The 23311-nt window shown below is 33.2% G+C and overlaps 1 protein-coding gene across 1 annotated transcript in view; it reads right to left on the reverse strand.

Annotated features, from left to right (window-relative positions):
• nAChRalpha1 (nicotinic acetylcholine receptor alpha1) overlaps positions 1-23311 on the reverse strand; it is a 319225-nt gene that overhangs the window by 4387 nt on the left and 291527 nt on the right. Inside the window, exons 4-6 of the mRNA XM_073082300.1 lie at positions 17870-17914; positions 7685-7794; positions 274-454 (exon numbers count right to left, since the gene is read on the reverse strand). Coding sequence (XP_072938401.1) covers positions 274-454; positions 7685-7794; positions 17870-17914 — 336 coding nt within the window. The remainder of the gene's footprint in view (positions 1-273; positions 455-7684; positions 7795-17869; positions 17915-23311) is intronic.

A 23311-nucleotide genomic window follows, 5' to 3' on the forward strand; every position in this document is an offset into this window, starting at 1 on the left:
TACTACTCACGTAGTGATAATATGGATCAATTTGGACATAAATTTCGTTTAATTTTTTTTTGCGAGAGTAATTTACGATTCGGAGAATAATATTTGCTTATATTATTAATTTATTTAATTATCCTTGGTACTTATTTATCCTTAGTACTCGAGACGCTTCTTCCACTGCGAGCTGCATGCTCATCACCCAGTGGAAAAAGCGCTTCTCAGTAGAACCGTAGTAAAGGATCTACAAGGATATTTCCATTACAAAAAGGTAGGTTTATTTATTACCGTGTAGCCATCATAGCTCCAAGATCCGAACTTCATGAAGCAGGTCTGCTCGTCGAACGGGAAGTACTCGACGTCGATCTCGCAAAACGACTTGTAGATGGCCGGCGGCTTCCACACCACTTTACCGTCGTGATGGAGGATCGCTTTCGTCATAATTGTTACCTCGTAGTTACCGTCCGCGCTGTAACAAAGTTTATTGTTAACCTTTTATTGTCAATCATTTTCATTAACTGATTGACATGTAAACTGCTCTGCTAATAGTTAAGTATCCGAAAGTACGTCCGCAGTTGTGAGCATTTTCTATTCCAGCGGTTTACTGTCTACGTTCGACAATTTTTTTCGGATCGATCAGAAACTGAATATGGCGCAATTATTCTGGGAAATTACTAAAATTTGGCACTTTATTTATAAATAAATAGGCTGAGAATTAATTACAAGTTTTAATTTAAAACATATCGTTAATTAACTTGATCTTATTTAATATGTGTAACGTACACGTGGGTATCAAAGATGAAATATTAGACGTATCGCGTCAGACGCAAAAAAATGTCAGAAGTTAAACATTTTTATTGTCGAATCAATAAAAACAACTTTATTACCAAAGATTTCATGTCTTTAGAAATGTTTATCGTCAAACAAACCAAAAAAGTTTTTCGAACACTTTTATAAAAAGAAAAAAAAGCTTAGAAACGTAATAATGTCAATGCTATTAAATATTTGAATATATGAAATGATATATGATACCTAATACGGTTTCGGGATGGCGATCTAAAAAATATTTTTGATACATTTCGAGAATAGCTTGTTAATGTTTAAACGTATTACCGCTTTGATATCTACTAAAGTATCTTACAAAGATCTGAGAAACATGTTACTTTAAATCGTCTTAATAAAACGATATTCCTTTACAAAAATACCTTTGATGTCAGAAAGTGGAAGGAACCTGTTGCTTAAAAGACCAATTCAATAGAATGAGCGAGTCATCCGAATAAAAATTTTCAAGTACCTACAGAATCAAATGTATGTTGAATAAATATTTCGTGTGAGTCAATTCTATACAATTTCGTGTGCTCTGTTAATGATACATTTCGTAAATGGTTTTAAGAGAGCTTCAGTTATGTTCTTTGTGTTTTTGAAAGTATTTTTGACGTTTTGTATGAGCGTTTTCGTTCATGTGAGGTAAAGATCTCAGTAACATCGTACATAGGGTGAATGGCAGATATTGTCATCCACTCTGAATGAATGAACGAATAAATTGAAATCAGCGATATACTTAGTGACATCAACTTACAAAGATTTTGATGAAATAATGTTTAGAAATTATTCTTGAGCATGGTTAAGTGACGATATACTTTTAGCATAACATAGTAGAGATAGACATAGAGGTTTGGAAAATAGTAGGTAATGACATGGAACAAAATGTAATTTTGTAGCTAATATAAAATTTTATTGCTCATTGATGAGAAAATGTAAATAGACAGAGTAAATAGAAGATACAGATGTTGATAAGAAGAAGATGGAAATAGAATGAAAAGAGTAATAAAAATGCTATGACTGCGAATATTTCAACTATTTTTCAAATTTTCTGACAAAAAGATATATATTATCATGCGCTATTTGACAGCAAGTATATCAAATGCCACTTTAGTAGTAGCGTTATGAACATTTACGACGTAAAAGAGTCATAAATACGTAAGTGACTTTAAATAACACCTTTGCCTATTTTGAAATGCTGTTTAACAAGTAAACAGAACTGTTAACAAGATTAGAGTTATCAAGTTTATATCAAACATGTGACAGATTATAAAGGACTTCTATTCGAGCCAACTTATCTCTAAGCGCCGTGTTGATCTAATCTCCTAGCTTTGTATCATTAACCAAGGTCCGCATTACATAACATGCACGTAGTTAATTGTTGTTGTGTGTACATTGCTGGCTGTTAACTGTGTTGACTGTCCAAACGTTGTTACAAACAGCACGTGTCGAGCAATGAACACTATTCAACACGATCGAGTCATGTTATTGGAAGTTAAAACAGAATCTGTTAGTTGCCGCACATTTGGCAATCAGTGTTCGATTTTTGGTCAAACATTTATCTTGATATAATTAATAGTATGTTTTGTTGAAATAATAGACATACAGTTCTGATAGTAAGTGGTTTTTACTACACATGGGCATCTATAAATAATAGATAGCGAATAGGATTGGAGCCATTCCTCAAGTCCAGATAGATCTACTGACCTTACCCCAGCTTTAAATAATACAATGCCGTATTCAAAATTGTTTTTATCACCAATGAGTCTTTACTAACTATAAACTAATATTTCTTGCACAATTATGTAAAACCAAGACCAGTAGTCCATCTTTTGTACATTTGATCTAAAGCCACACACATATTAATTTGAAGTTCGTGTCTCCGTAATAACAAACCCGCTGGTCGCCTCTTCACAAAGGTCTTATTCATTAAAACTTTTCCAAAAGAATACGTAATTGCTACGCCACTGCGCTACGCCACCTCCGCCTCACTATTCTTATGTAAGTTTCTGCAAAGGTACTGAGAAAATATATGTGCTCTGTGAAGTTTTTTTCCATCGTAGAAATATTCTTTATCTCTGGGGTAGTAACGCTGACATAATTCTTAATCATGATTTCTACAAGAATTGGATAAACTGATGAATTTGTATGGCCAATTGTAGAATATGTTGAAATTACAGGCGTCACTTTCAAATCCAGTCTTTTCAAGAAAATCATCGATAGTAAAAAGACTGTCTTTTACAATGTGCGCAGAACTCACTAAATTTATTGGCAACTAGTTAATGAATTTAGTGAGTTCTGCGCCTTCACTGAAGTTTACTGGTGATTTTGGCCAGGGTTCTGCCGGGACAGAAGATTTAAATTTACTGGTTAATTTGGATAATCTTCATTTGAGACCTAAGACTGAAGCGGAAGGGTCAGTTGGGCGAACACTAGCTACAAAGTTTCGGAAAATTGAATAGGTATCGGAGACTAAAGTGACCAAGGATAACGTTATTATTTCAGACTAAGAGTTTTATTTAGTTCTAACGAATCTTTAATATAAGCTGTATATTTCAGTGTGCGAGTACAATTTTAAAAGAAATGAATCGAAATTTATAGTTGTGTGGAAATTTAGATAGTCACTGATAATTTAAAATTTAATTACGTCTACTGTACGTATTTACTTAATAATTCTAAACAAAATGAGTTCCATAATACAATAAGTAATTTAAATCCGCATTACATTAAGCCAGCTTCTGATTACAATTAACTCTTTGCACGCCGACTTAATGTAATCAATTACGCCAATAGAACTTTTACATAAATCTAATTCGCCTTTCCAAGTCTTTGACAATAAACAAAGAACGCGGCGAGATTGACAAAATCAGTTTAAGTTTAAATTAAGCCGTCAATCCCGAAAACACTTCAATATCAGCAAAGTCGGAGACTTAAGCAAATTGTGACATCGTTCGCCCTAAAAGCGTTGTCATGACCAACTTTCTCACATCCCTGGAAATTGTCTCATAAAATATAGGTCGCGTTGTCTCCCATTATGCTAACGTGGCGCCATTAAAAATAAAGTTTACTCCGAATATTCGCGGAGAGAGCTTTTAGGGAAGTCACAGGTGCATTAACAGTAACCTCTATCCGCTTAAATTTAAAAATATTACTGCCACGTCACGTAAAAGCGTCTATTTGCCGCATACCTGTAATGTGCACTAGCTAGCTAACTATTTAATATATTAAAATAATACTCCGTGCGAAAAAGCTTCTATATTCTGCTGAAGTCCTGTGCTCACGTTTCCTTTTAAGTTTGCTTTTGTTTTTCTGAATAATTTGGGAGTTGTGATGTCAGTTGACATTGTTTTGTAGGTTGTTTTAGTAGTAATCATAATCTCCTGTAATTTTCACAGCCCTTCACAACATTTGTAACTTAAAAAACGGTTAATAACCTACTTGTATCGACTCACGAGATAAGCACAGGAATATCTTGGTCAAAAACTGGTATCTATTTCTAATAATGTTAAAATTTAAACATCATAGCATCTTTCGTTGTTCTATCCTATATCAGCACTTTTGCAACACTTTTTGTTAAGCACAACTACATTCTGGCTTCAAGAGTATTGCGGCAAGGACAACTTATCTACCAAATAGGTTACATGTTCATTTACTCCTACAATTGCAAAATCTTCGTCCAATAAATTTTTCGTGTTGATAGATATTTAATCCAGTTCCATGGACAATATGGTCAATAGTACGACTCATAACTCCATATGATATATTGTTCAGTTTCTGATGGGAGACGGGCAAAAGAAGTATGATAACTTGAAGTGGCAATCAAGTTCAGGCAACTCTTGGGGGAGCGTCGTGAGATGTGTAAGTAATAAAATTTCTTGCGAATGGAAATGTGGAAAATCTATTTTATTTCCTCTCACAAGAGATAAATGTATCGCCTATTGATATTTCAATTCATATTCCAATAAGTTCGAATCGAGAATACCTGATAAGGTTTGCGTTAGGCTTCGTCGGAGGTGAAGCGTCCAATTTCATGCAATATTGTATGGTGACACTGTATTACTTTTTTTTTTGGTTCCAATGCTATATTTTGTGCATTGTGCTCATTTTATTTATTTTTGTTCTTTCATTTTCAAGTGTTAATATTAACTTATATTTCCAGCGTTAAAAAGTCTATTATTACTCTTGTGTACCTCGGGCACAGTTTCGTCAAAATGTATGATACCTCATTCCAAAAGATTTATTAAGATTTTCGTTTAAAATTGCTTTTATAGATTTACTGTTTTATTTATGTAAGTATGCCATGTAAAAATGACGGATGATGATTAAATAGTATTGAATAGGGTTGACTTATATGCCAACTGATTTGATTTTTTAAATACGAGTAAATATATTATTTGCTCATTGCGTACACTTCGCAAGATAATATTTACAATATACAAATAACAAATTTGTTGTACCTGTTCGTTTTGCAGATTACTAACTGATCAGTTCGCGTGTTATATTCGAAATACATTATTAACCCGCACAAAATCTACTTAATTTGCAATTACAACAATACCCATTCACCGACACCTACACAATGCCAGCTTAACCGGTACACAGCTAAACCCGATCTCACTAATACTGATCAAACGCTATGCTGCGGCACTAAGGCTTACGACTATTAACCAATGCTGCTGTCCATTGCTGGACACATACTGTCCCTAACCATGTTTGTGCTATAAACATAGTTATCAGCAGACAATGTATTGCATATTGAGGGCAATTACCTACGTGTTACGTAACTCATTGTTAGTGCTCAAAGCGGTTGTAGATTAGATAACGAAGGCTTTTAGGGATTAGTTCGGTAAGTGGGCGCAGTCTAAGAGATAGCCAATGAAATTATAAGCAGCGTACTGCAGTAGAAGTACCGTCTCTTGTTCGAGCTTTAGTAATGGTAAAGTCCTTTGTAGCTTTGATCAGTCACGACAACCTAATAACAGCTATTTCAACTGCTTATTTGGAGGTAAATCCTCATGATATTTCCATTTAATCTTCAGGGATAGCGGTGCATCTGTGACTATCCTTTGAGGTTGATGTAAGATATCTATGGGCGACATTGATTTACGATCAGGTGGACTATATTTATGGATACTCGTTTGTTCAATTTCAATTTATAAAAATTCAAATTGTATATTCAAGACATTTATATATATAATTAAATATAATTATATGTTAACAAGATAGTGCCTCTTTTACCTGACTGCACCAGGAGGATAGCGTAGTGTTTCTACTGCTAGAACGTTTCTTATTTTTGGTTTCAATATTTTGTCAATAACGTTTCTCAAATTTCTATTGTTTCTTTCTTTCCTTATAAAGTAAAGTCGCCAAAACAGAACATCAGTGTTATAGTGTTTACTCTGCCGCACTAATACCATGATAATAGATTACACGTTCACTTATCGTGCCTTCCGCCCGGCCAACTTTGAGCATAGCCTCCACGCTTACCTAAACCAACTAAAATCAACCCTATCCTCAAACCCTGAGTTTCAATTTCCACCAAAGCGCAGCATCGTTAATGCATAGAAATGCGGCGAGCTGCCACTGATAATGGGTGACTGCGAATATACGGGCTTAAAAATGGCCACGTTATGTCCTGGGCAATCGAATTAGAGTCTTGAGAGCTCGCCAAAAAGTCACTTACCGATTGCTATTTATACTTATAGTCCCTTCCGGTTATATGCAAGTGTTGCAATGCTAACGAGGTATAATTCTGCGAATTCAGCAATTGGATGCCGTCCGGAGAGAATTAATTTTATGCGTCTATTAGAGCGATCGATTGGCATGATATTTATGCTCCGATCTGGACTTTTTTATATGGACTTCATTTTCAACGTAAGAATTGTTTTTTTTCTGTAGTGTTCAATTTTATTTTAGTAATATTAATGAACGTGCTATACACATTATTTTAAGTAAATTAGAAGACTATTAAGATATTCACGTTCTTAATGTTTCATATTTCAGACTTCATGACTCTTGAAACGTCCAGGTTTGACTCTAGACAAGATCAATCATCAGTATGGAGTTGGTTAAAGATATCCTTCAGGTAGCTTGTAGGATTGTTTTTTTATTTTTATTAAAAAAATGTTGCTTAAAAAATGACAAAATTCCAGTGTAAACAAATTACCTCGCGATAAAATGCTAATTCACAAAATTGTGTTGGATTTAAGACTAAAAGTTCTCCCTTGATAGACACCGTCTAAAATAACAGATAACTTGTAAATTGCGTTACAATACTGAGCGGCCTATAAAAACGTTAGCAACAAAATTGCTTTAGCACTGACACGTGGATAATTCTAAATTTCGAGGGATAAAAGTATAAAGGAGGGTGGAGTTTTTGTTGGCGGTTAGAGGTCCCTCAGATAAACTTGTCGAGTTGCCGTGATAATGCAGAATAATGGTGGATCGTGGAAAATAAGAAGATAAGACGACCAGCAAATAAAATCACGTTTTATAAGAGTTGGCGAGTTCGTTCATTGAAAGAAATGGGTATAGTACGGAACTTTGCGGGACACAGGTTCTTGCGAACTTTCTTAAATTGATTCCGGAGTAAACACTCCTTGAGTTAGATTAATGTTCGGGCTATTTTATGGGACGTTTAATTAAGTTCTTTTTGATTAACCGCTTTAAGCGCTTTTTTGTTCTTTTATTTTTGTTCTATTGGTCTCAATTATGTTACAAATCATAGATTAAGACAAGTAATCTAATCAGTTAGTAGTTTCACTCTGCTTACACTAACATCACAGTTATTTCTTTATACAATATTGCAGTAGTGGTACATCAAATTCTATTTGTATAATATCTTCCAATTAAAGTTAAAGTCAATAAAGGTTCTTACTTGTTGTATAGCACTATGTCCGGTAGCCAAATGTGTTCAGAAGGTACATGCAGGGTGTCCACGCCACCGTAGTCATCTGGATTCCATTTCAGCTTGTAGTCATTCCATTCCTGTCAAATACAAACATACTTAAATATAAATCCTTGCTTGTTAATATGCAATTCAATTTTGTCTTAATAGTTTAAGACAAAATCCCATGTTGGGCGCCATACTTTATTTACTTTTTATGTAGAATGATCTTAAAGATATACACACAACACCGTCGAATAGCGTGAAAAAATTGTATTTAATTAACAATTGTACGTCTTCATTTTTAAATTTAAGTGCCCCGCGTTGTGCGCCAAATATTGTAAGTAATTAAACCTTAGTTTTTTCATAATAATAATAAATATACAAGATATAATTTCAAAAAGACAATACACAAACATATCGGACAAGAATAACAAATTGGTATTCTGTTATCGATGGTACATAGTAGTGAGCAAACTGAATTTACCACATCACCACCCTGCTTAGACCATCAATAATGTATTGACTTCATTGAGGAAAATCCGATTTATTTTCGATAGCTGACCTCATTCGTGTAATCTTAAAGGCGTTTTAAGAGTTTTGAGGGTCGAATAATGTGGACTGTTGGCTCAAACCGTGGTCGGGCATCGGAAATTGCGGTGCCTTATTAGATTCCGGGTTGAAGGCATTGGGAGGTTGTGTAAGTGAAAATAAACTTGACCATTTTTTACTCGACGCGAACCATCATTGGACCCTAAGCGGTCCCCATTTCCGTATTATTGTTATTTATTTGTTGCCCTGTGATTGTGTGCGGAAGGGCTTTTTGGTGCGTTTAATAGAAAGAAAATTTTGTTTATTTGAACTAGCAAACGAATATGCCTTTTACTAGATATGATGTAGAACCCGAACCAGAACCAGACTAGATATAATACGTTAACGTCTTTTAAACTCACAACTAATGGAGCATGTTTATTTATTTTTTGTCTAAGGTTTAGGTTGTGAAGCTTCTAAATAAAAAAAAATGTTGTTTGAAGGATTTAGTAAGTCATATACCTTATTTAGAGCGCAATAATTATTTAGAACACAATATTAATTTGATTATTATATATTGTGACAAGACGTAAATCAGACTACAAGTGATTAGTAAATCAATGACAGAGAATATTGAAAAGATTTATGAAAAAAATAAATTAGTAGCTCAGTAAATAGTAAATCGATATTGAACACGATCCAACGGTATCTATTATAATTTATAGTTTATACACGATGTAGGCGAGAACTAAAATAACAAAATTAGTTTCCGCCCTCGCTTGTTTAGGCTCCATTATGCTAATTTCCAAGTTAAAGCATAATAGGGAAACAATGAACCGGATAAATACGGTATACCGCGTATTAGAGTAACATCGTAGTTGATACAAACATTGTACACAAAACAGAGATTAAATTGAAAATAAATTTCAAATTAATGAAATTTTGTTGACGACAGGTTTTGAATTTTCAAAGTTCAATAATTTAACAAGGAAGAAAAGTGTTTTACAACTGTTATACAAAATGTGAATCATTATTATTATATCAATCGAACTAATTCTCGGTAATAGTAACAACTCAAAATTTCTTTACAATATTATGTAAATGTTATCAATTTAACATAATTATGATTCTATATTTTCATTTTTTCAAGCGATCCGAGGTGAACAAACATTTATAATAGTTTGCAATTTGCAGGTAGCAGGCAGCAATTTGCAGGTAGATTGATTAACGTATGTATAGAAATTAAAAAATAAAATAAAATTTAAGTGCAAAGAGTACCACGCTACATTAAGCAACAATGATGAAACAGTCAAGACATTTGGCGACCGACTCTTGAAATAAAAGACGGCCTGGAACAAAACCGAACCGTTTCCACTCCATCATGGAACTCAATTATTATTTTGGCGAGCTTTGTGCGGTAGACGAAATTACTGTTGCTAAAACTCAATTTAAATTTGACTACGTGGCCTTAATTTGAAAGCGTCTTTGTAAATAACAACGTATAGGTCATATAACGCTGGATTTTAATTGAATTACGTAATTTCAGTGTTAAAATTGTTACATTTCGGAGCAAAACGGTTGAAATATTTGCATTCCACGATCAAATAGCGTTTATTGGAGGCATTTGTAACAACGACTGAATTTGTGGCTCGATTTGTGGTCCGCTGGCGAGATATGCGACCAAAATTTTCGTATGACCGTGTACATGTAGCGTTAACTTTGTGTTGTCTAGTTGACATTTAACATTTCATGCCCTGTCAGCTACTATTGTTTAATTCTGTAGTCTTCTTCGTTGGCATCTTTTATAGATAATCTAATCCAGTTTAATTCTTACATTATCAAGGGTAAAGAAATTCTTATGTTCTTCTCCATAAAATAATTTATCTATACAATTAATTTCATCTGAATCCAATCTGTTATTCGAGCTTAATTAAATAACAAACACCCGTGATTGACACAAATAACCTCTCTTGAATGATTACTAAGACTAAGATAGAATAATAATAGCTTATACAATATCGATAATTTGAAATTGCAGGAAGATCGCAAGGAGATAATCACTCGATCGGGGTTGTTTTAAAAGCCAATGAATTTTAATGCACTTGATTTTCGCGTGTAAAATTACAAAGCCTTTTAACCTGGGGCGTGATTGCGTCCGCCGCCATCACCGTGACAGACCCTGTTATTTTAAATGCTTTTACCTTCATTTTATTTTTCAGTATAATATTTTTGGTATTTTTTATCATGAATTTATTGAAAATATGCATTTTGATAACGCATGTTGTTAGTGCTTCCATGTCTATATTCTGTAGTGCTTGGAAACAGATATTGGAAATTATGGCTCTTTACCAACTTTTTATTGAAAAATAAAATTTTAAATTGTTTTTGAAAATGACAGTTACCAAGATAATTATTGTGCTTGATCCTTTCTATAATTGTGGCAAAAAAAATGGTAAATTGGGATTCATATAAGATTAATTCATATGGACAAGAATACAATGAAGAGAACGCTTGAGAATCTAGTAATTATTCAGCCATCGATGACAGTCACAAAAATTGAATGCTGGAAATTTTTGCGTGTAAAATTACTGTACCGAAATTGCTCGTAAAATCACCAGATTTATTACGTTGGTCAGATCGGTTCGTCTCCTGAAATTTCCTGCGGTTTTCAGTAAAGTTGATTTTCGTGAAACAAAATTATAGCTTTTCAACCACGACTTTGATTGCGTCGGCTGCACTTGCCACGCAATTTGGGGATTGCGGCCGCTATAATGGGTCCTTTTATTTTTTGTTGTGCTTATTGAGTACAGTCAGTCGGGTATAATTATAGTCGAAGAACATTTTTCAACTTTGTATTCAACTTTTACAAAATAAAAATCTTAATGAATCCAAAAAATGAAAGGATTAAGAGAAAAATAATGATATGTTTGAAATAAATAATCAGAAAAATATGTTTGGGGTAGTATTTATTTAAGTTATATTATGCTTAGGTAACATTTGGCTATGTATATGGATAGATGAAAAACGCCTAACAACGTATGTATGAGCTAATGATGTATTTAAAATCTTTTAGGATACTATCTCGCTTTTATTAGCTGTTTGGGATAAATAAATTGTTATAAGTCTCGTTTTAATTAAAAGCATTTTATGTTTTAAAACGATACGTATTTCAAACATCTTCCTAATTATAAAGAAAAAAAAAACACGATAGAGTAAATATTTCCGCGATGAGCATGAACATTTGTCTGCAAAAAATCCTTTGAAAAATGCAAACATTAAAGAGAATAAAAGCAAAAGTTGGACTAAGTGTTGTTCTCCTGTTTACAGAAACAATTCCGACTATGAGTAACGAAGTAACAAAATAACTTCGGATGCGAATACAACGCCAAATATCATCAACAAAGCGAAAAACAAACGGTAATACGAGAATTGTTGAGCAAAAATGTCGGAAAGTTGCTCAACCCTCGCGCGCAACTCGCAAGAATTTAACAAGAATGCATTTTACAAAGCATTTAATGTCGTAGCATTTTAAAATTTACAACATAATTTTCATAGATAAAGCAATAGAATGTGAAGAACTTTACGAGTTCTGTCTTGAAATAAGAAGTTTATTATGATACATGCCGCAAAAAGGACATTTAAGTAAGTTTAACGACGCTTGTTAGTTTTCTTCAGTCATGTTACAGTTTTATTTTGAATGAAATAAAAGAGAGCGTGCAGATATAATGGTAGAAAATACATGAATTGTGTCAAGTATATCGTATAATATTATCGCCTATTTTGTAATTTGAACGTAAAATACTGTGAGTAATTTTGTAAAATTTAGTTTTAAGGGAGATATCATTTTATATAATTATTTCTATACTGGTGATTCCACTAATTTTATGAACCCTAAATAGCAATAACATCGTATTGGTATGGTCGTTACGGGTTTCGGTGTGAACTCTGCCACGAATCAGCGCGAAGATACCGTCGTCAAATCTATTTCTGCCTTACAAGAGCTATGTAAAGGTATTGTTAGGATAGAAGTGTCTGTGATCGTCCTTAATGTGTTCCTGTTTAATTTGAGATAGTTTCATTCCATGCGATGCAGATATCACATAACATTAGATGAGCTACGATTTGCTACTTCCATTTAGTCTGAACTAAAAAAATATAAAAATTTCTGGTAACTTTAAGCCAACAACTCCATCTATTAATATTTTTGAATCATTGTTCTCCCTCAAAACAAGTTTGAAACTTTTGTGGCCGAAAAGTTAAATTCTATTCTGAAACTTTTCGTTACTTTCAAAAAGCGGTCATCCGCGAATGATTTATCGACAAAATTTTTAACGGAGTAAAAGTAACAGAAAATATGTCAATCAATATCTTTTTTGATGGTTAAAAATTGATGTAAAATGAAAGGTAGGAAGAGGAAACTATCAAACCGAAGTGGAATTACGAGTGCCAAACGTTGAGCTTCACTAAATACAAAAGCGTTGCTCCTGAGCTAACTTAACACCCCTCATAATTCTAGTATGTAGCATTTTAAAATATCAACAAGAATTAGATGGCAATCATCGGCGTATTGAGTGCTAATTGCTAGGTTAAGTTATTCATTGGGACAATACATAAATCAGATAATTTTTATACAGGTACTTAACAGAGTTAGAATGTATTTAAAACTAAATTAACTGGAGAACAATTTTGATAGGTATTTAATTTGTATAGGTATTTTTACCAATGACAAATATTCATATCTAAATAGGGATTTACAAATAAATATTTTACTCATAAAATCTAAGCACAGCAAGACGAAATATTCCAATGTAGAAATACTTCAAAAATTTATACAGTGATGTTGTAGTCCAACTTCAAAGAGTTACGCTTTAACGATAACGTGTGTTGTATCAAAGTGGTTCTGAGCTTTGAGAGCCATAATAGTTTTGATACTAAAATGTTAGCTTGTAAGGTAGCATCTGAACGCTTCATTCATATTTATCGCTATATTTAGGTACAGAAAGATGAACTTAAAACGGCTCTGAAGCTACAGAGTACTCTTAGCGTTGAAGATTTTAAAACTTTTGATACACTTTAATACCGCAGAAAAGGGATCTTTTTCCTCAAGAGCACTACAGTTTAAAGTTTGAGAAGTTGCTCTTCTTTCACGCAAATACCGATGTTCTTTTATAATGAATTCAGGAAAACAATTTACAGGTTGTATAATATATACACTGTAGCTATTATAGTTGTATATCAAAATTTTCTCATAATTCTCTCGAATTATTTTTTTATCATTACAGTGTCTTGTCTAGTCTTAATTGCTTAAAGCACTAAAACTTTTTCATATTTATATATTCCAGTACGTTATATGACTACTACTGCTTTTTTTCTATAGGATGACGTTATTTTGATAAATCTTCCACCCAAAATGGACCATAACATCGTATTAGTACGATTTTATTTCGCCCGTAACTTGGAAGAATTTTTCCCTTTCCCCGATCTAAGACATAAACCGCCATCGATTATGATGTATGGAATTCAATATCAGTGGAAAGCTGACCCAATTTTTTTAGTGACATGTATCGTACATAAAGAGCTGGGGTATTTTTTGCTCCACGCTCCTTCCGGGCTCATAAATCATCGTTCGAAGCGTTTGATCCCAGTTAACACGTTCGACCGACTCGTTTATCTATCTGTAACTACTGCCTTATCATTTATGTTTTTGTCTATTTTGATATACTTGAAAAAGTTTTTAATATGAAAATGAATACTGTTATTATTTATTTGTTTACATTGTTCAAAATAGAGATGTGGATACTATATTTAAACTAAGCGTCTTAAGTTTAAATATAGTCTGCAGCCACGTATATTCAATTTATAAAGTTTAACTCTTTTTATTTCTATTATAATACACACGCTACATATAAAATTGAGTATGGACCCAATTTCATCAACGCAAAGAACATGAAAGTTACAAAAAATATGTCTAACGCTTCTTTTACGCAAGATTAGGCTTTGAAAGTACTTGATAAAGTTGTTTACATACGAACCCAAGGTATTTGTCGCTAAAAGGGTATCTATATCAATCTATGTCACCCAAATCTCATTTATATGTACTTTTCCGGTCTACCTGGCGTTTATTACTCTCAGGCCTATAAGATCCTTCGGTCTAGCGCTCCGAACCTAACTTAGTAGTAAGTGACAAAGTTTCGAACGATCTTTGGAAGTTTGTCACCAGGAGACCAGAATAATTCAGTTGTCGACTTAAACCCGTTATCTTGTGGGCAAACCACTGCTCGGAAGGTAAATATATTATGCTATTATAGATTGATATGACACATAAAAATAGAGTTAAGGCGCAAAATATGGAAGTACTCGTAGATTTAATATTACTTTATTTATTTAAGAAAATATAGCACCTTAATAAAGAAACGTGTAATAATTGAATTGGATGTATGTCTATTATCTTGAAAGTAAATCATACCTACGTGAAGAAGAAGTGATTTTCATTTGACTGAAAAAAAGTTACAAATTTCATTGCAAATGTAACAAAATTAGACGATGTGAAAATATAAAAAAAACTGACATCTTTTTCCTTATGCCGCGCAAGACATGAGAGCCCTAGTTTTCTTTGAAATCTTGCGGCTTAGATTTGTCTCGTAAGTCTTACAAATCACCTCTATGTTACAAATTACTAGAATGTCCTTTGTTTTGTTATTGAAGTCTACACAGATAATAAAAATATTGCTTATCTAGTCTGACGTCAATACCACTAGATCCATAACACGGTGTCGACAAATAAAAATGCTTACAGAGCCATATATAATCACGTTGTTAATATTAAGCAGCCTGCAAGACAACTACTTAACATTTTATTGATTGGGTTCCCAAAACTATTGTTGTCTCTTTCTCGCTCACGTAAAATATATATCTTATTCCCTCTATCGCAGGATCAACTTTCCCTCATAGGAGTTTTTGTTGGTAATAAAAATGTTATGATCGTCGAAGCAAAGTTTATGATTTATTTATTCGGCCCGCGATAGTTCGCGAATCTGTGGAATATATTCCTACGTTCGTGTAATAAAATGATAATCTCCCATCTCATAGTTGGCCACTCAAAAGATATGAAGTGCAGAAGTTACCTTTGAAATGGGTACCAAGCGTATACTTCTCGAATATCAATAAGAATTTTATGGATTTGGAGCTGTAAGTGTGACCATGTGGTAAGTAGTGGGGTACTTTACGAATTGATCTTAATATAACAGCTGTGTGGTAGTAAAACTACTGAAGCATTTAAATATAATATATTTTTTCTTTGACGACACTAAGATTCCTTGATTAAGGGATTTCATGTGTAGGGAATAAAAAGAAGAGCACCCATAAATACGAATCGCACAGCAATCGTAATTAATTATTAAGATGTAACTAAACCAGGGATCGAATGTGGAGATTTATGTGAGTGAGACAAATATATAAGTATACCATTATGCCACAGGTACACATTTGTACACAATGTTTGTTGAAACTATAGAATTTAAATTTACTTTTCATCAGAAAAATAATAATATAAACATCCCATTTTTTCATTATTATCAAGAATATCCTAAAACGATTACATCTAGCAACGAAGGTTAAACAAATATTTTATAGCCTAGTCCTTAATATTAACCGCCAAAAACAAAACCCGTGAAACGCGAGCAAAAGTCATTGAGGCAAAATGGCTTCATGAAAAATTAGTGTATGACCCCTTTTAAACACCTTCGTGACCCCACCTTGACACAAGGTGGAGTTTAAAACGGCACCTGACCCTAACTAGTTATGACCTAGAAATCTGCTAAGTCGAGAAAATAAACGATATTTCTGCATACAACCTGAGAAACGTTTCTCGAGAGACAAGTAAGTGGATAACATCGTCACTGGCTTGAGTAATTCTTTTAGTGTCTCTAGATTGCTTGTATGGTCTCAAGAACATAAAACATGTTTATGGGAGGAATAATAAGGAAGGGAAATACATCAGTGACAGGGCGGTAGGTAAAGGGAAAAGAAATAGGGCATGTAATCTTGGAGGAAGTAACGATTGACGCTGATAACTTTTGAGCTATAGAGCGATCGAGCGATAACAGTAATTATGAATACGTGCTGATAATATTAATTATTATTATTATCAGAATTTTATATTAATAATTAATATTATTTATTATTAATAATTTTATTATTCAAAGCTAATTTTCAAAATCATTAAAAGTTCCGGTTAAATAACATAGTTCACGATGCTATCTAAATTCGGAGTAATAGATATCCCAAACTTCAAATTTCGTCATAACATTATACGTATGCTGCCCCACCTTTAAAACATAAAAAATAAAAATTCAATTTATAGTCAAAGAATCTTTCCCAAAATTTAAAAAGTGTGCCACATAATTTGCTAAATGGAATTTTCTGCAGTTCTCAAAGGCATGTTCGCGTTGAAAACGGTGGCATACATCGACGTTCTATTAGTCATGTTGCAAGTGACAAGCATTGAAGGAAAAAGCTGATCTGATTCTTCCGACGATCTGACACTTTCCACGGTCTGATACGAACCATTTGTCAGAGGTTTAAATGACTGAATTTTTCAATTCAGTTTTATTCTTCTTTACTTGTACTGTCTCTTTTTCGTTATTTATTGTCATAATCTCAGTCAATGTTACTACCGATTAGTTAATAGTCTTTACAAGAAATGTTGATTCATTTCTAAGTGGAATATGTTTTAGAAAAAATGATTTTTCATGAAGCCATTTTGAATTATGATTAATTCTGAGGCTTAAGATGATATATTGGTTGAAACGGTGGTATAAAATTAATAAAACGCAGCAACTTAAAATTAGAATTCAGTTTTCCATAACGAGTCGTTACTAATAAGATTAGAGAACATACATTTACTCCTAGAAATAAAACACACACTAATTCCATGTAGGAACAGTAATGTTTTTGTGACCTTTATAAATAAGCCTCTTTTCTGTACAAAAGATGTTTCACGAATGTTCTTTAAATAAGATTATATTTTGTCAAATATGTATATCTGCAAAAGAAAAGGAAAATCGTTAATTGAACTCATTTCCTGGAATATTATAACTGGCGATTCCTGGAACCGTAAAGGTAAAGCTTACAAAGCCTTTGTTATATTTAATACTAAAGCTTTAAAATATAATGAATATGAGTTTCCTATATATCGTCCAAAATAATTATTCGAATCTTTAGTAAGTAATATTTGCTTAAATCGTTGGTAAATGGTGGAAAAACAGCTTGCGTACAAATTTGAAATTAATAACATTAACATTATTCTTATCATTGTAAAGCTTGTCTTCTTCATAGGTGTTGTGAAGATGTTTGTTATTTGCTTGTGTTGTGTTTGATTCTATAATTGTTTTGTTCTCCTTCAAAACAGTGATCATACGATTGTTTTGAATAATTTGTCACATCACTATTGTATCGGTTTATGAATGGTAGTATCGTTCTATTTTACGACCTCGTTTCTGTCATGTAGTCATGATAATGGGTACACGATGTTGACTTATAGCTTTTTTATCGGACTCATATTTAGTTAATTTAGCAGAGTTAGGCAATTATCGCAGAGGGCGCATGCATAAAACAGTAATGGATTTGAAAATAGATCGTACTCACCTGTTCTACCCAAACGTTCGTTGTCATGATTTGATTCTTAAGATTCTGAAAAGAAGAGAAAACAAGATTTAATTTTAAATAAAAAATACGAAGTTGCATTTTGAAGTTCAAAGTTAAAATCAGTCTGTAAAGCGTATTCTTGGCAAATAAATTTTGTCAAGGAATTTTATACTATAAGAATCTGAAAAGTACTGCGTTTTAAAGTCTCCGAATATCCTTGGAAGTAAATAAAACTTAATGCAATTGGTTTGATTTCCAAGGATCTCTGTTCATTTTTAAGCTAGACAAAATATGAACAGATATTTAATTTTATTTGCATTTCAGCTTTAGTCGATTCGTCGGAAATATTATATATTTTCTTAGTTCATTTGACGAGTAGTGCTAATTCGTGTAAAGTAGAATTAGTGGCAATAATATTATGCTCTATATGAACTTTGTTGCTTTGTTCGTAAGCTTCATATGAGGGGCATCTCAGTGTTCTCAAGAATACTTCAATTAATTGAAAACGGGCGACTTCTGTATAGTTTATTTCATTTTTGCATTTGAAGTGTTTTGATAACTTTTAGCGTCTACTTTTTATATCTTTCTCTTCTTGTAACTGTTTCCAAACGGCTCTTCGACTACTTATCACGAAGTGGACTTTCAAGTCGCTCGTCTCTTATATGCTAGAAAAAGGTTTTTTAACTGCCTTGCCTCCGTAGCACTGTAACGAGAATTGCTTAATGAATTTTAAAAATGTCTTTCGCTAAAAGCTTTGTAATATTATTAAGAAAATAGAAGTTGTCGTATTTTTATTAAAGAACGTTCTTATTATTTTGTTGTGAAAGTATAAAAATCATGTTATTATGACCATTTGAAACGTTTTTGTTCCAACGTTCAGACTTGAAACATAAATGTTGTTGATATTTTTTGCTGATAGAAAGAAGTAATCTTTTAATATTGTTAGTTCAATCGTACCAATACTTCTTGAACAATGCAGTTATTGTTTGTATATGGGAGTCTGTAAGTACATGATATCGTTTCGATAATTCAGTTAAGTATTTGATTTTTTGTCAATAAATAAAAACATTTCATTATTTTAATTTACTATCAACATAAATATCCCTTCAATAACGTTACTCCAAAATTTAATGATATCCGTGACTTTTCATTTATCAATAAGCACAAAATAAGTAACAACAGGTTGAATGATATTTCCGACAAAACCTTCCAACAAAATACGGACATCTGACAAATAGAAATGATAGGATTATAACATAAAAGCCGCGGGGATGGTTGTTCGTTTGTACATTGACAATTTGTCTCTTTGACTGGACGTCGGCGAGACACAGGGCCGCATTTAACGGAAGGTTAAGCTACTGCCGCGGAGCCTCCACAAGAGAAGGGTCCCCATAAAAGAGATAAACAAATCCAAATTTTTACGGGTCACTAACTTGTACAATATTTTCCTAATAGTTATTTTTCGTATTTTTACTGACAAAACTTGCACTTAATTACTGACTACATTCTTCCTTGTAATTATTTTATCAGGTAGCAATACATGGTTAAACAATAAACGAAAAAAATGGTCATTTTATTTGGAAAATAATTTGGGGCCTCTGCTCCTTCGTGCCCTACAGCGACCAAAACCTTTAAATCCAGCCCTGGCGAGACAGGTTCACGTGTCCGTTCCGTTTGTATTGTTCGAAACGGTCGGAAATAGAGATCGAGGGACCTTACTCGATCGTGTAATGTTTTGTTGTTGTTGAAATACGGATTTGTGGAAATACGTGTCTCTTTTCAGATTTAGGGTTTTTTCATCACCATTCGTCGTATTATATAAATATCGTTATCTACATTTGAAAAGTTATTTAATTTTATATAGCGGAAATACTAGTCTTTATGAATTATGACTCTTTATCATAAAATTTAATATTCTATATTTACTTCTTTTCACTTTCATTAGGTTTAGGTTAGCTTTCGATCGCTTTTGTATTTTGATTTAAATTTAAAACTTTCACTTGTTGATTTAACTCGGTTGCTGGTGAGTTTATTATTTTAATTTCAGCTCGAATCCGCACTATCGACTAATTAAATTTTGCGATCCAACTTTCATTCCAAGATGTCGAAAGTTCGCAGATGAAATTTATATTAAAAACACTCAAGACCATCGTAATTTCAAGCATAACTCAAGTACACGATACGAGTTAACTAGTTCGATCATAGTTGAAGCCGGGCCTTGAGATGAGCGAGAAGTTGGGTTTAGTTTAATGAAATTTCTCTGGAACAATCGAACAAAGTTAACAGGGCTTGATGTATAACAGCCGGTTACTGATATCATCTTCATAGTTCATTGTTTGAGATAAATGGAGCTAAGGTTGTGTACACAGTGAGTTGTTGTGAACGCATCATCTTATTGACAAAATTTAATAAATGTAACAGTAACATAAGTGTTTGGATGTAACAAATTACATTCACGGGCTATCCTGACGGTCCAGTGGTCAGAATTACCTTATAGCCTGGAGTTCTGAGAATCATAGGGAAGCAAAAGCTTACCGAAGAATCTAATTTTTCGATGTTATTTGCGATAATAATTATCACTTCTTTTATCTCCAAAAACATTGCAGGAACGTTAAAAATTCCCATAATGTTCTTGAAGTTATGTAAACCTTACAACTTCGCGCCTAATAAAAATCGACTTTTTCGGAACTTTGTTTTGTATATTTACGGCACCCACTGACTTTTGAAAAAGAGGTACTACTTACTATGTTCGGTTATCTATTTTGTTACTGTTTTAAAATTACCAGATTTTTTTACAGTTAACGGATATCTAACCGTGTCAAATTAAATGTATCTGCTTAACATTAATATTCTATTTACTGTTTTTATTTACCATTTGTCAGTAAAATTCTAGAATTTAAAATAAAACAAGTCCATAAAACAGCTAGAAACAGAGGAACAGCTTTAAATATTTATTCTTAAACAGGATGGAGCTTACAATAAGTGTCTAGTTGCAGAGTGGAGTAAATATTGCATTTTCTTCAGCTAAGTAAGTGTACTTCGTATTCAAATGAAGCTCCGCCCACCTCGCTTCCTCCATTGTGTTGTCCAAGATGTCTTGTTTGAGATGAACCGTCTTGTTCGCTACCTTCGAGTGTTTTGTTAAATTGCTAGTTGCGGATATTGTTAGAGATTTATTAGCTTCTTTGAGATTTTCATTTTATTTTATGACAACATCACTAGGACCTGCTTAACATTAAGTTATTATGAGTGCATTCCCATTTGTTCTACAAGCAGAAGATATTGAAATGAAATAATGGAATAGAGTGGAATATACCTTCCGGAAACCTTTATAACTATATAGTTTTAATTACTACATTACCTAATTAATAGTTTCGAGTTATAAAAATTTACGTTACATTTTTACTCTTTAGCACTTCTTGTAAATGCTTAACCAAATCAAAGTTTAAAACAAAGACATCTCAAATGTTTGTCCTTCACCTTGACAGGGAAGACATACATGTATTAAGAAATTCCTCATGCTTAATACTTCAATAAACCTGTTATTCAAAAACATGTTTAAATCCTACCTTGATAACTAACACGGGAGAACCGAATGTATTGAAAAATTGGAGGGTTGATATTAACGTCAGAAATAAGGGAAGAATAATTGAACGGACTCATTATTTGAAATAAGAATTAGAATGTAACATTTCATAAACTTTAAACAACAAGTGGTTACGCAAACGAAGCAAATATTCTCCGTAGCTAAGTAAGTACAGTGCCCGTATTATTCAAATGGAGCCCCGCCCATCTCACTACCTTCTATTGTGGGGGTTTCAAGATGTCTTGTTTGAGATGAAGTTGTCGTGTTCGTTTGGTTTGGGGTATCTCGTTTAAGCTGCCACGAGATGTACTTACGGTAAAGATTAGTCTTGTTTGTAATTATGGTAAACTGTGTTGTCGAGTTTGCTTAAATAATAAAAAATGCGTAGGCATTTCAATTTTCCATTTTTGTTAAAATAACGAAACCGTTTTTTATGTTGCATGGGCTTCAATCATCCAGGTAATTCGAAAAAAAATGAGTTCTATGGTGAACTACTGCGATCTACCTTTAATTCTAAAGGTCGGAATATAGCATAAATTCTTTACGTTTCTGTCATATTTAATCATATTTAATGTCATTTCAATTGAAAATGAACTAGGCATCCCAGACTATTTCAGTATAGGATTGTAAACACAGACGGTTCCCAAAATTGGTTTAGCTCTCAAAGATGACAAACAATGTTCAAGTGTTAATTAATAAAGAAACAGGAGCCAGTTGCACCGCATTCAGTCGGTTTCTTAATTAATTAATAGTAAACGTTGTTAACCGCACCGTACACTGAAGCGTGGAAACGCCAATTAAAGGCCTTTCTCGATGTAAACTGTGATACTGTTATCGATTCAATGATGAATTACGCTCGATATGTGCGGACCATATACAATATTTAACGGACTCTAAATAGAACAAGAAGATCAAGCACAGTTTCTTAACTTAACTTTTCTTTTATTTTTCAATTACCTCGCCCTTCAAATAGAGCACGGTGGTTCGCGCCAGTGAAAACACAAAGAGTCCTCCCACATTTAAAACGTGTTCATATAAATAAAACTGAGATACACTGTACAATTTTCCAGGATATCAAAACATATGAACCAGTTTTTCTGTAGGGGATGATCTCGAAAAATACTGGACTAATTTCGAGAGCACACAAATACAACTTTACAAAGCATGGTATAGGCTACTTTTTACCCTAAAAATCTGGTTCCTACAAATTGAAAAATACCGAGTCGAGCGCGCTCGCATACAAAATAATGCAGAATGTCGAACAACAAGCGACGCGACCTTTTTGTCATTAGCGCCAAAACTTTTCGGAAGTTGTCGACGAAACAACACAATAGTTTCACAAAGTTGCACCAATGCACAACATTATTCACTACTGTAATGGCGTAACACCAACTAACTTCCTTCCGTGCGCCAAACTTCCCAGATTCCTTTAACTTTAATTACCGAAGACTTCACTTCAATTACCGGAGGCTTCACACTCGGGCACAGATAAAATTGCATTCCACTGTCTCGCAAGACTTGTACCTCGTTAATGGGGGATTCTTTCAGAGTTGGTAATAACGGAAATTTCGACTTGCTCCAGTTCCTTTATTACTTTTTTGTAGACAGTCTAATATCCTACAATTGGAAGTGAATTTAGTTGGAGATTATTTTATATGGATCGAGCTTTCTTTAATTGCTACTTTATTGCCCTCCGCGATATTTGTGTGAACTTGCTTTTAGCTTCATTGTTGATTTTGGGCCTATCTTTTAGATTGATTGGGGTCAGAACATTTCTTCGAGTCGTCGAATGTCGATTCTTCTTCTTCTATATTTATTCCCAGACTATGTATCATTATGATCCTTATCCCTATGAA

Source organism: Epargyreus clarus, unplaced genomic scaffold (assembly GCF_041222505.1).
Source record: "Epargyreus clarus isolate Ecla_fem2 unplaced genomic scaffold, WU_Ecla_fem_2.2 ptg000017l, whole genome shotgun sequence".
NCBI classification, from domain to species: Eukaryota; Metazoa; Arthropoda; class Insecta; order Lepidoptera; family Hesperiidae; genus Epargyreus; species Epargyreus clarus.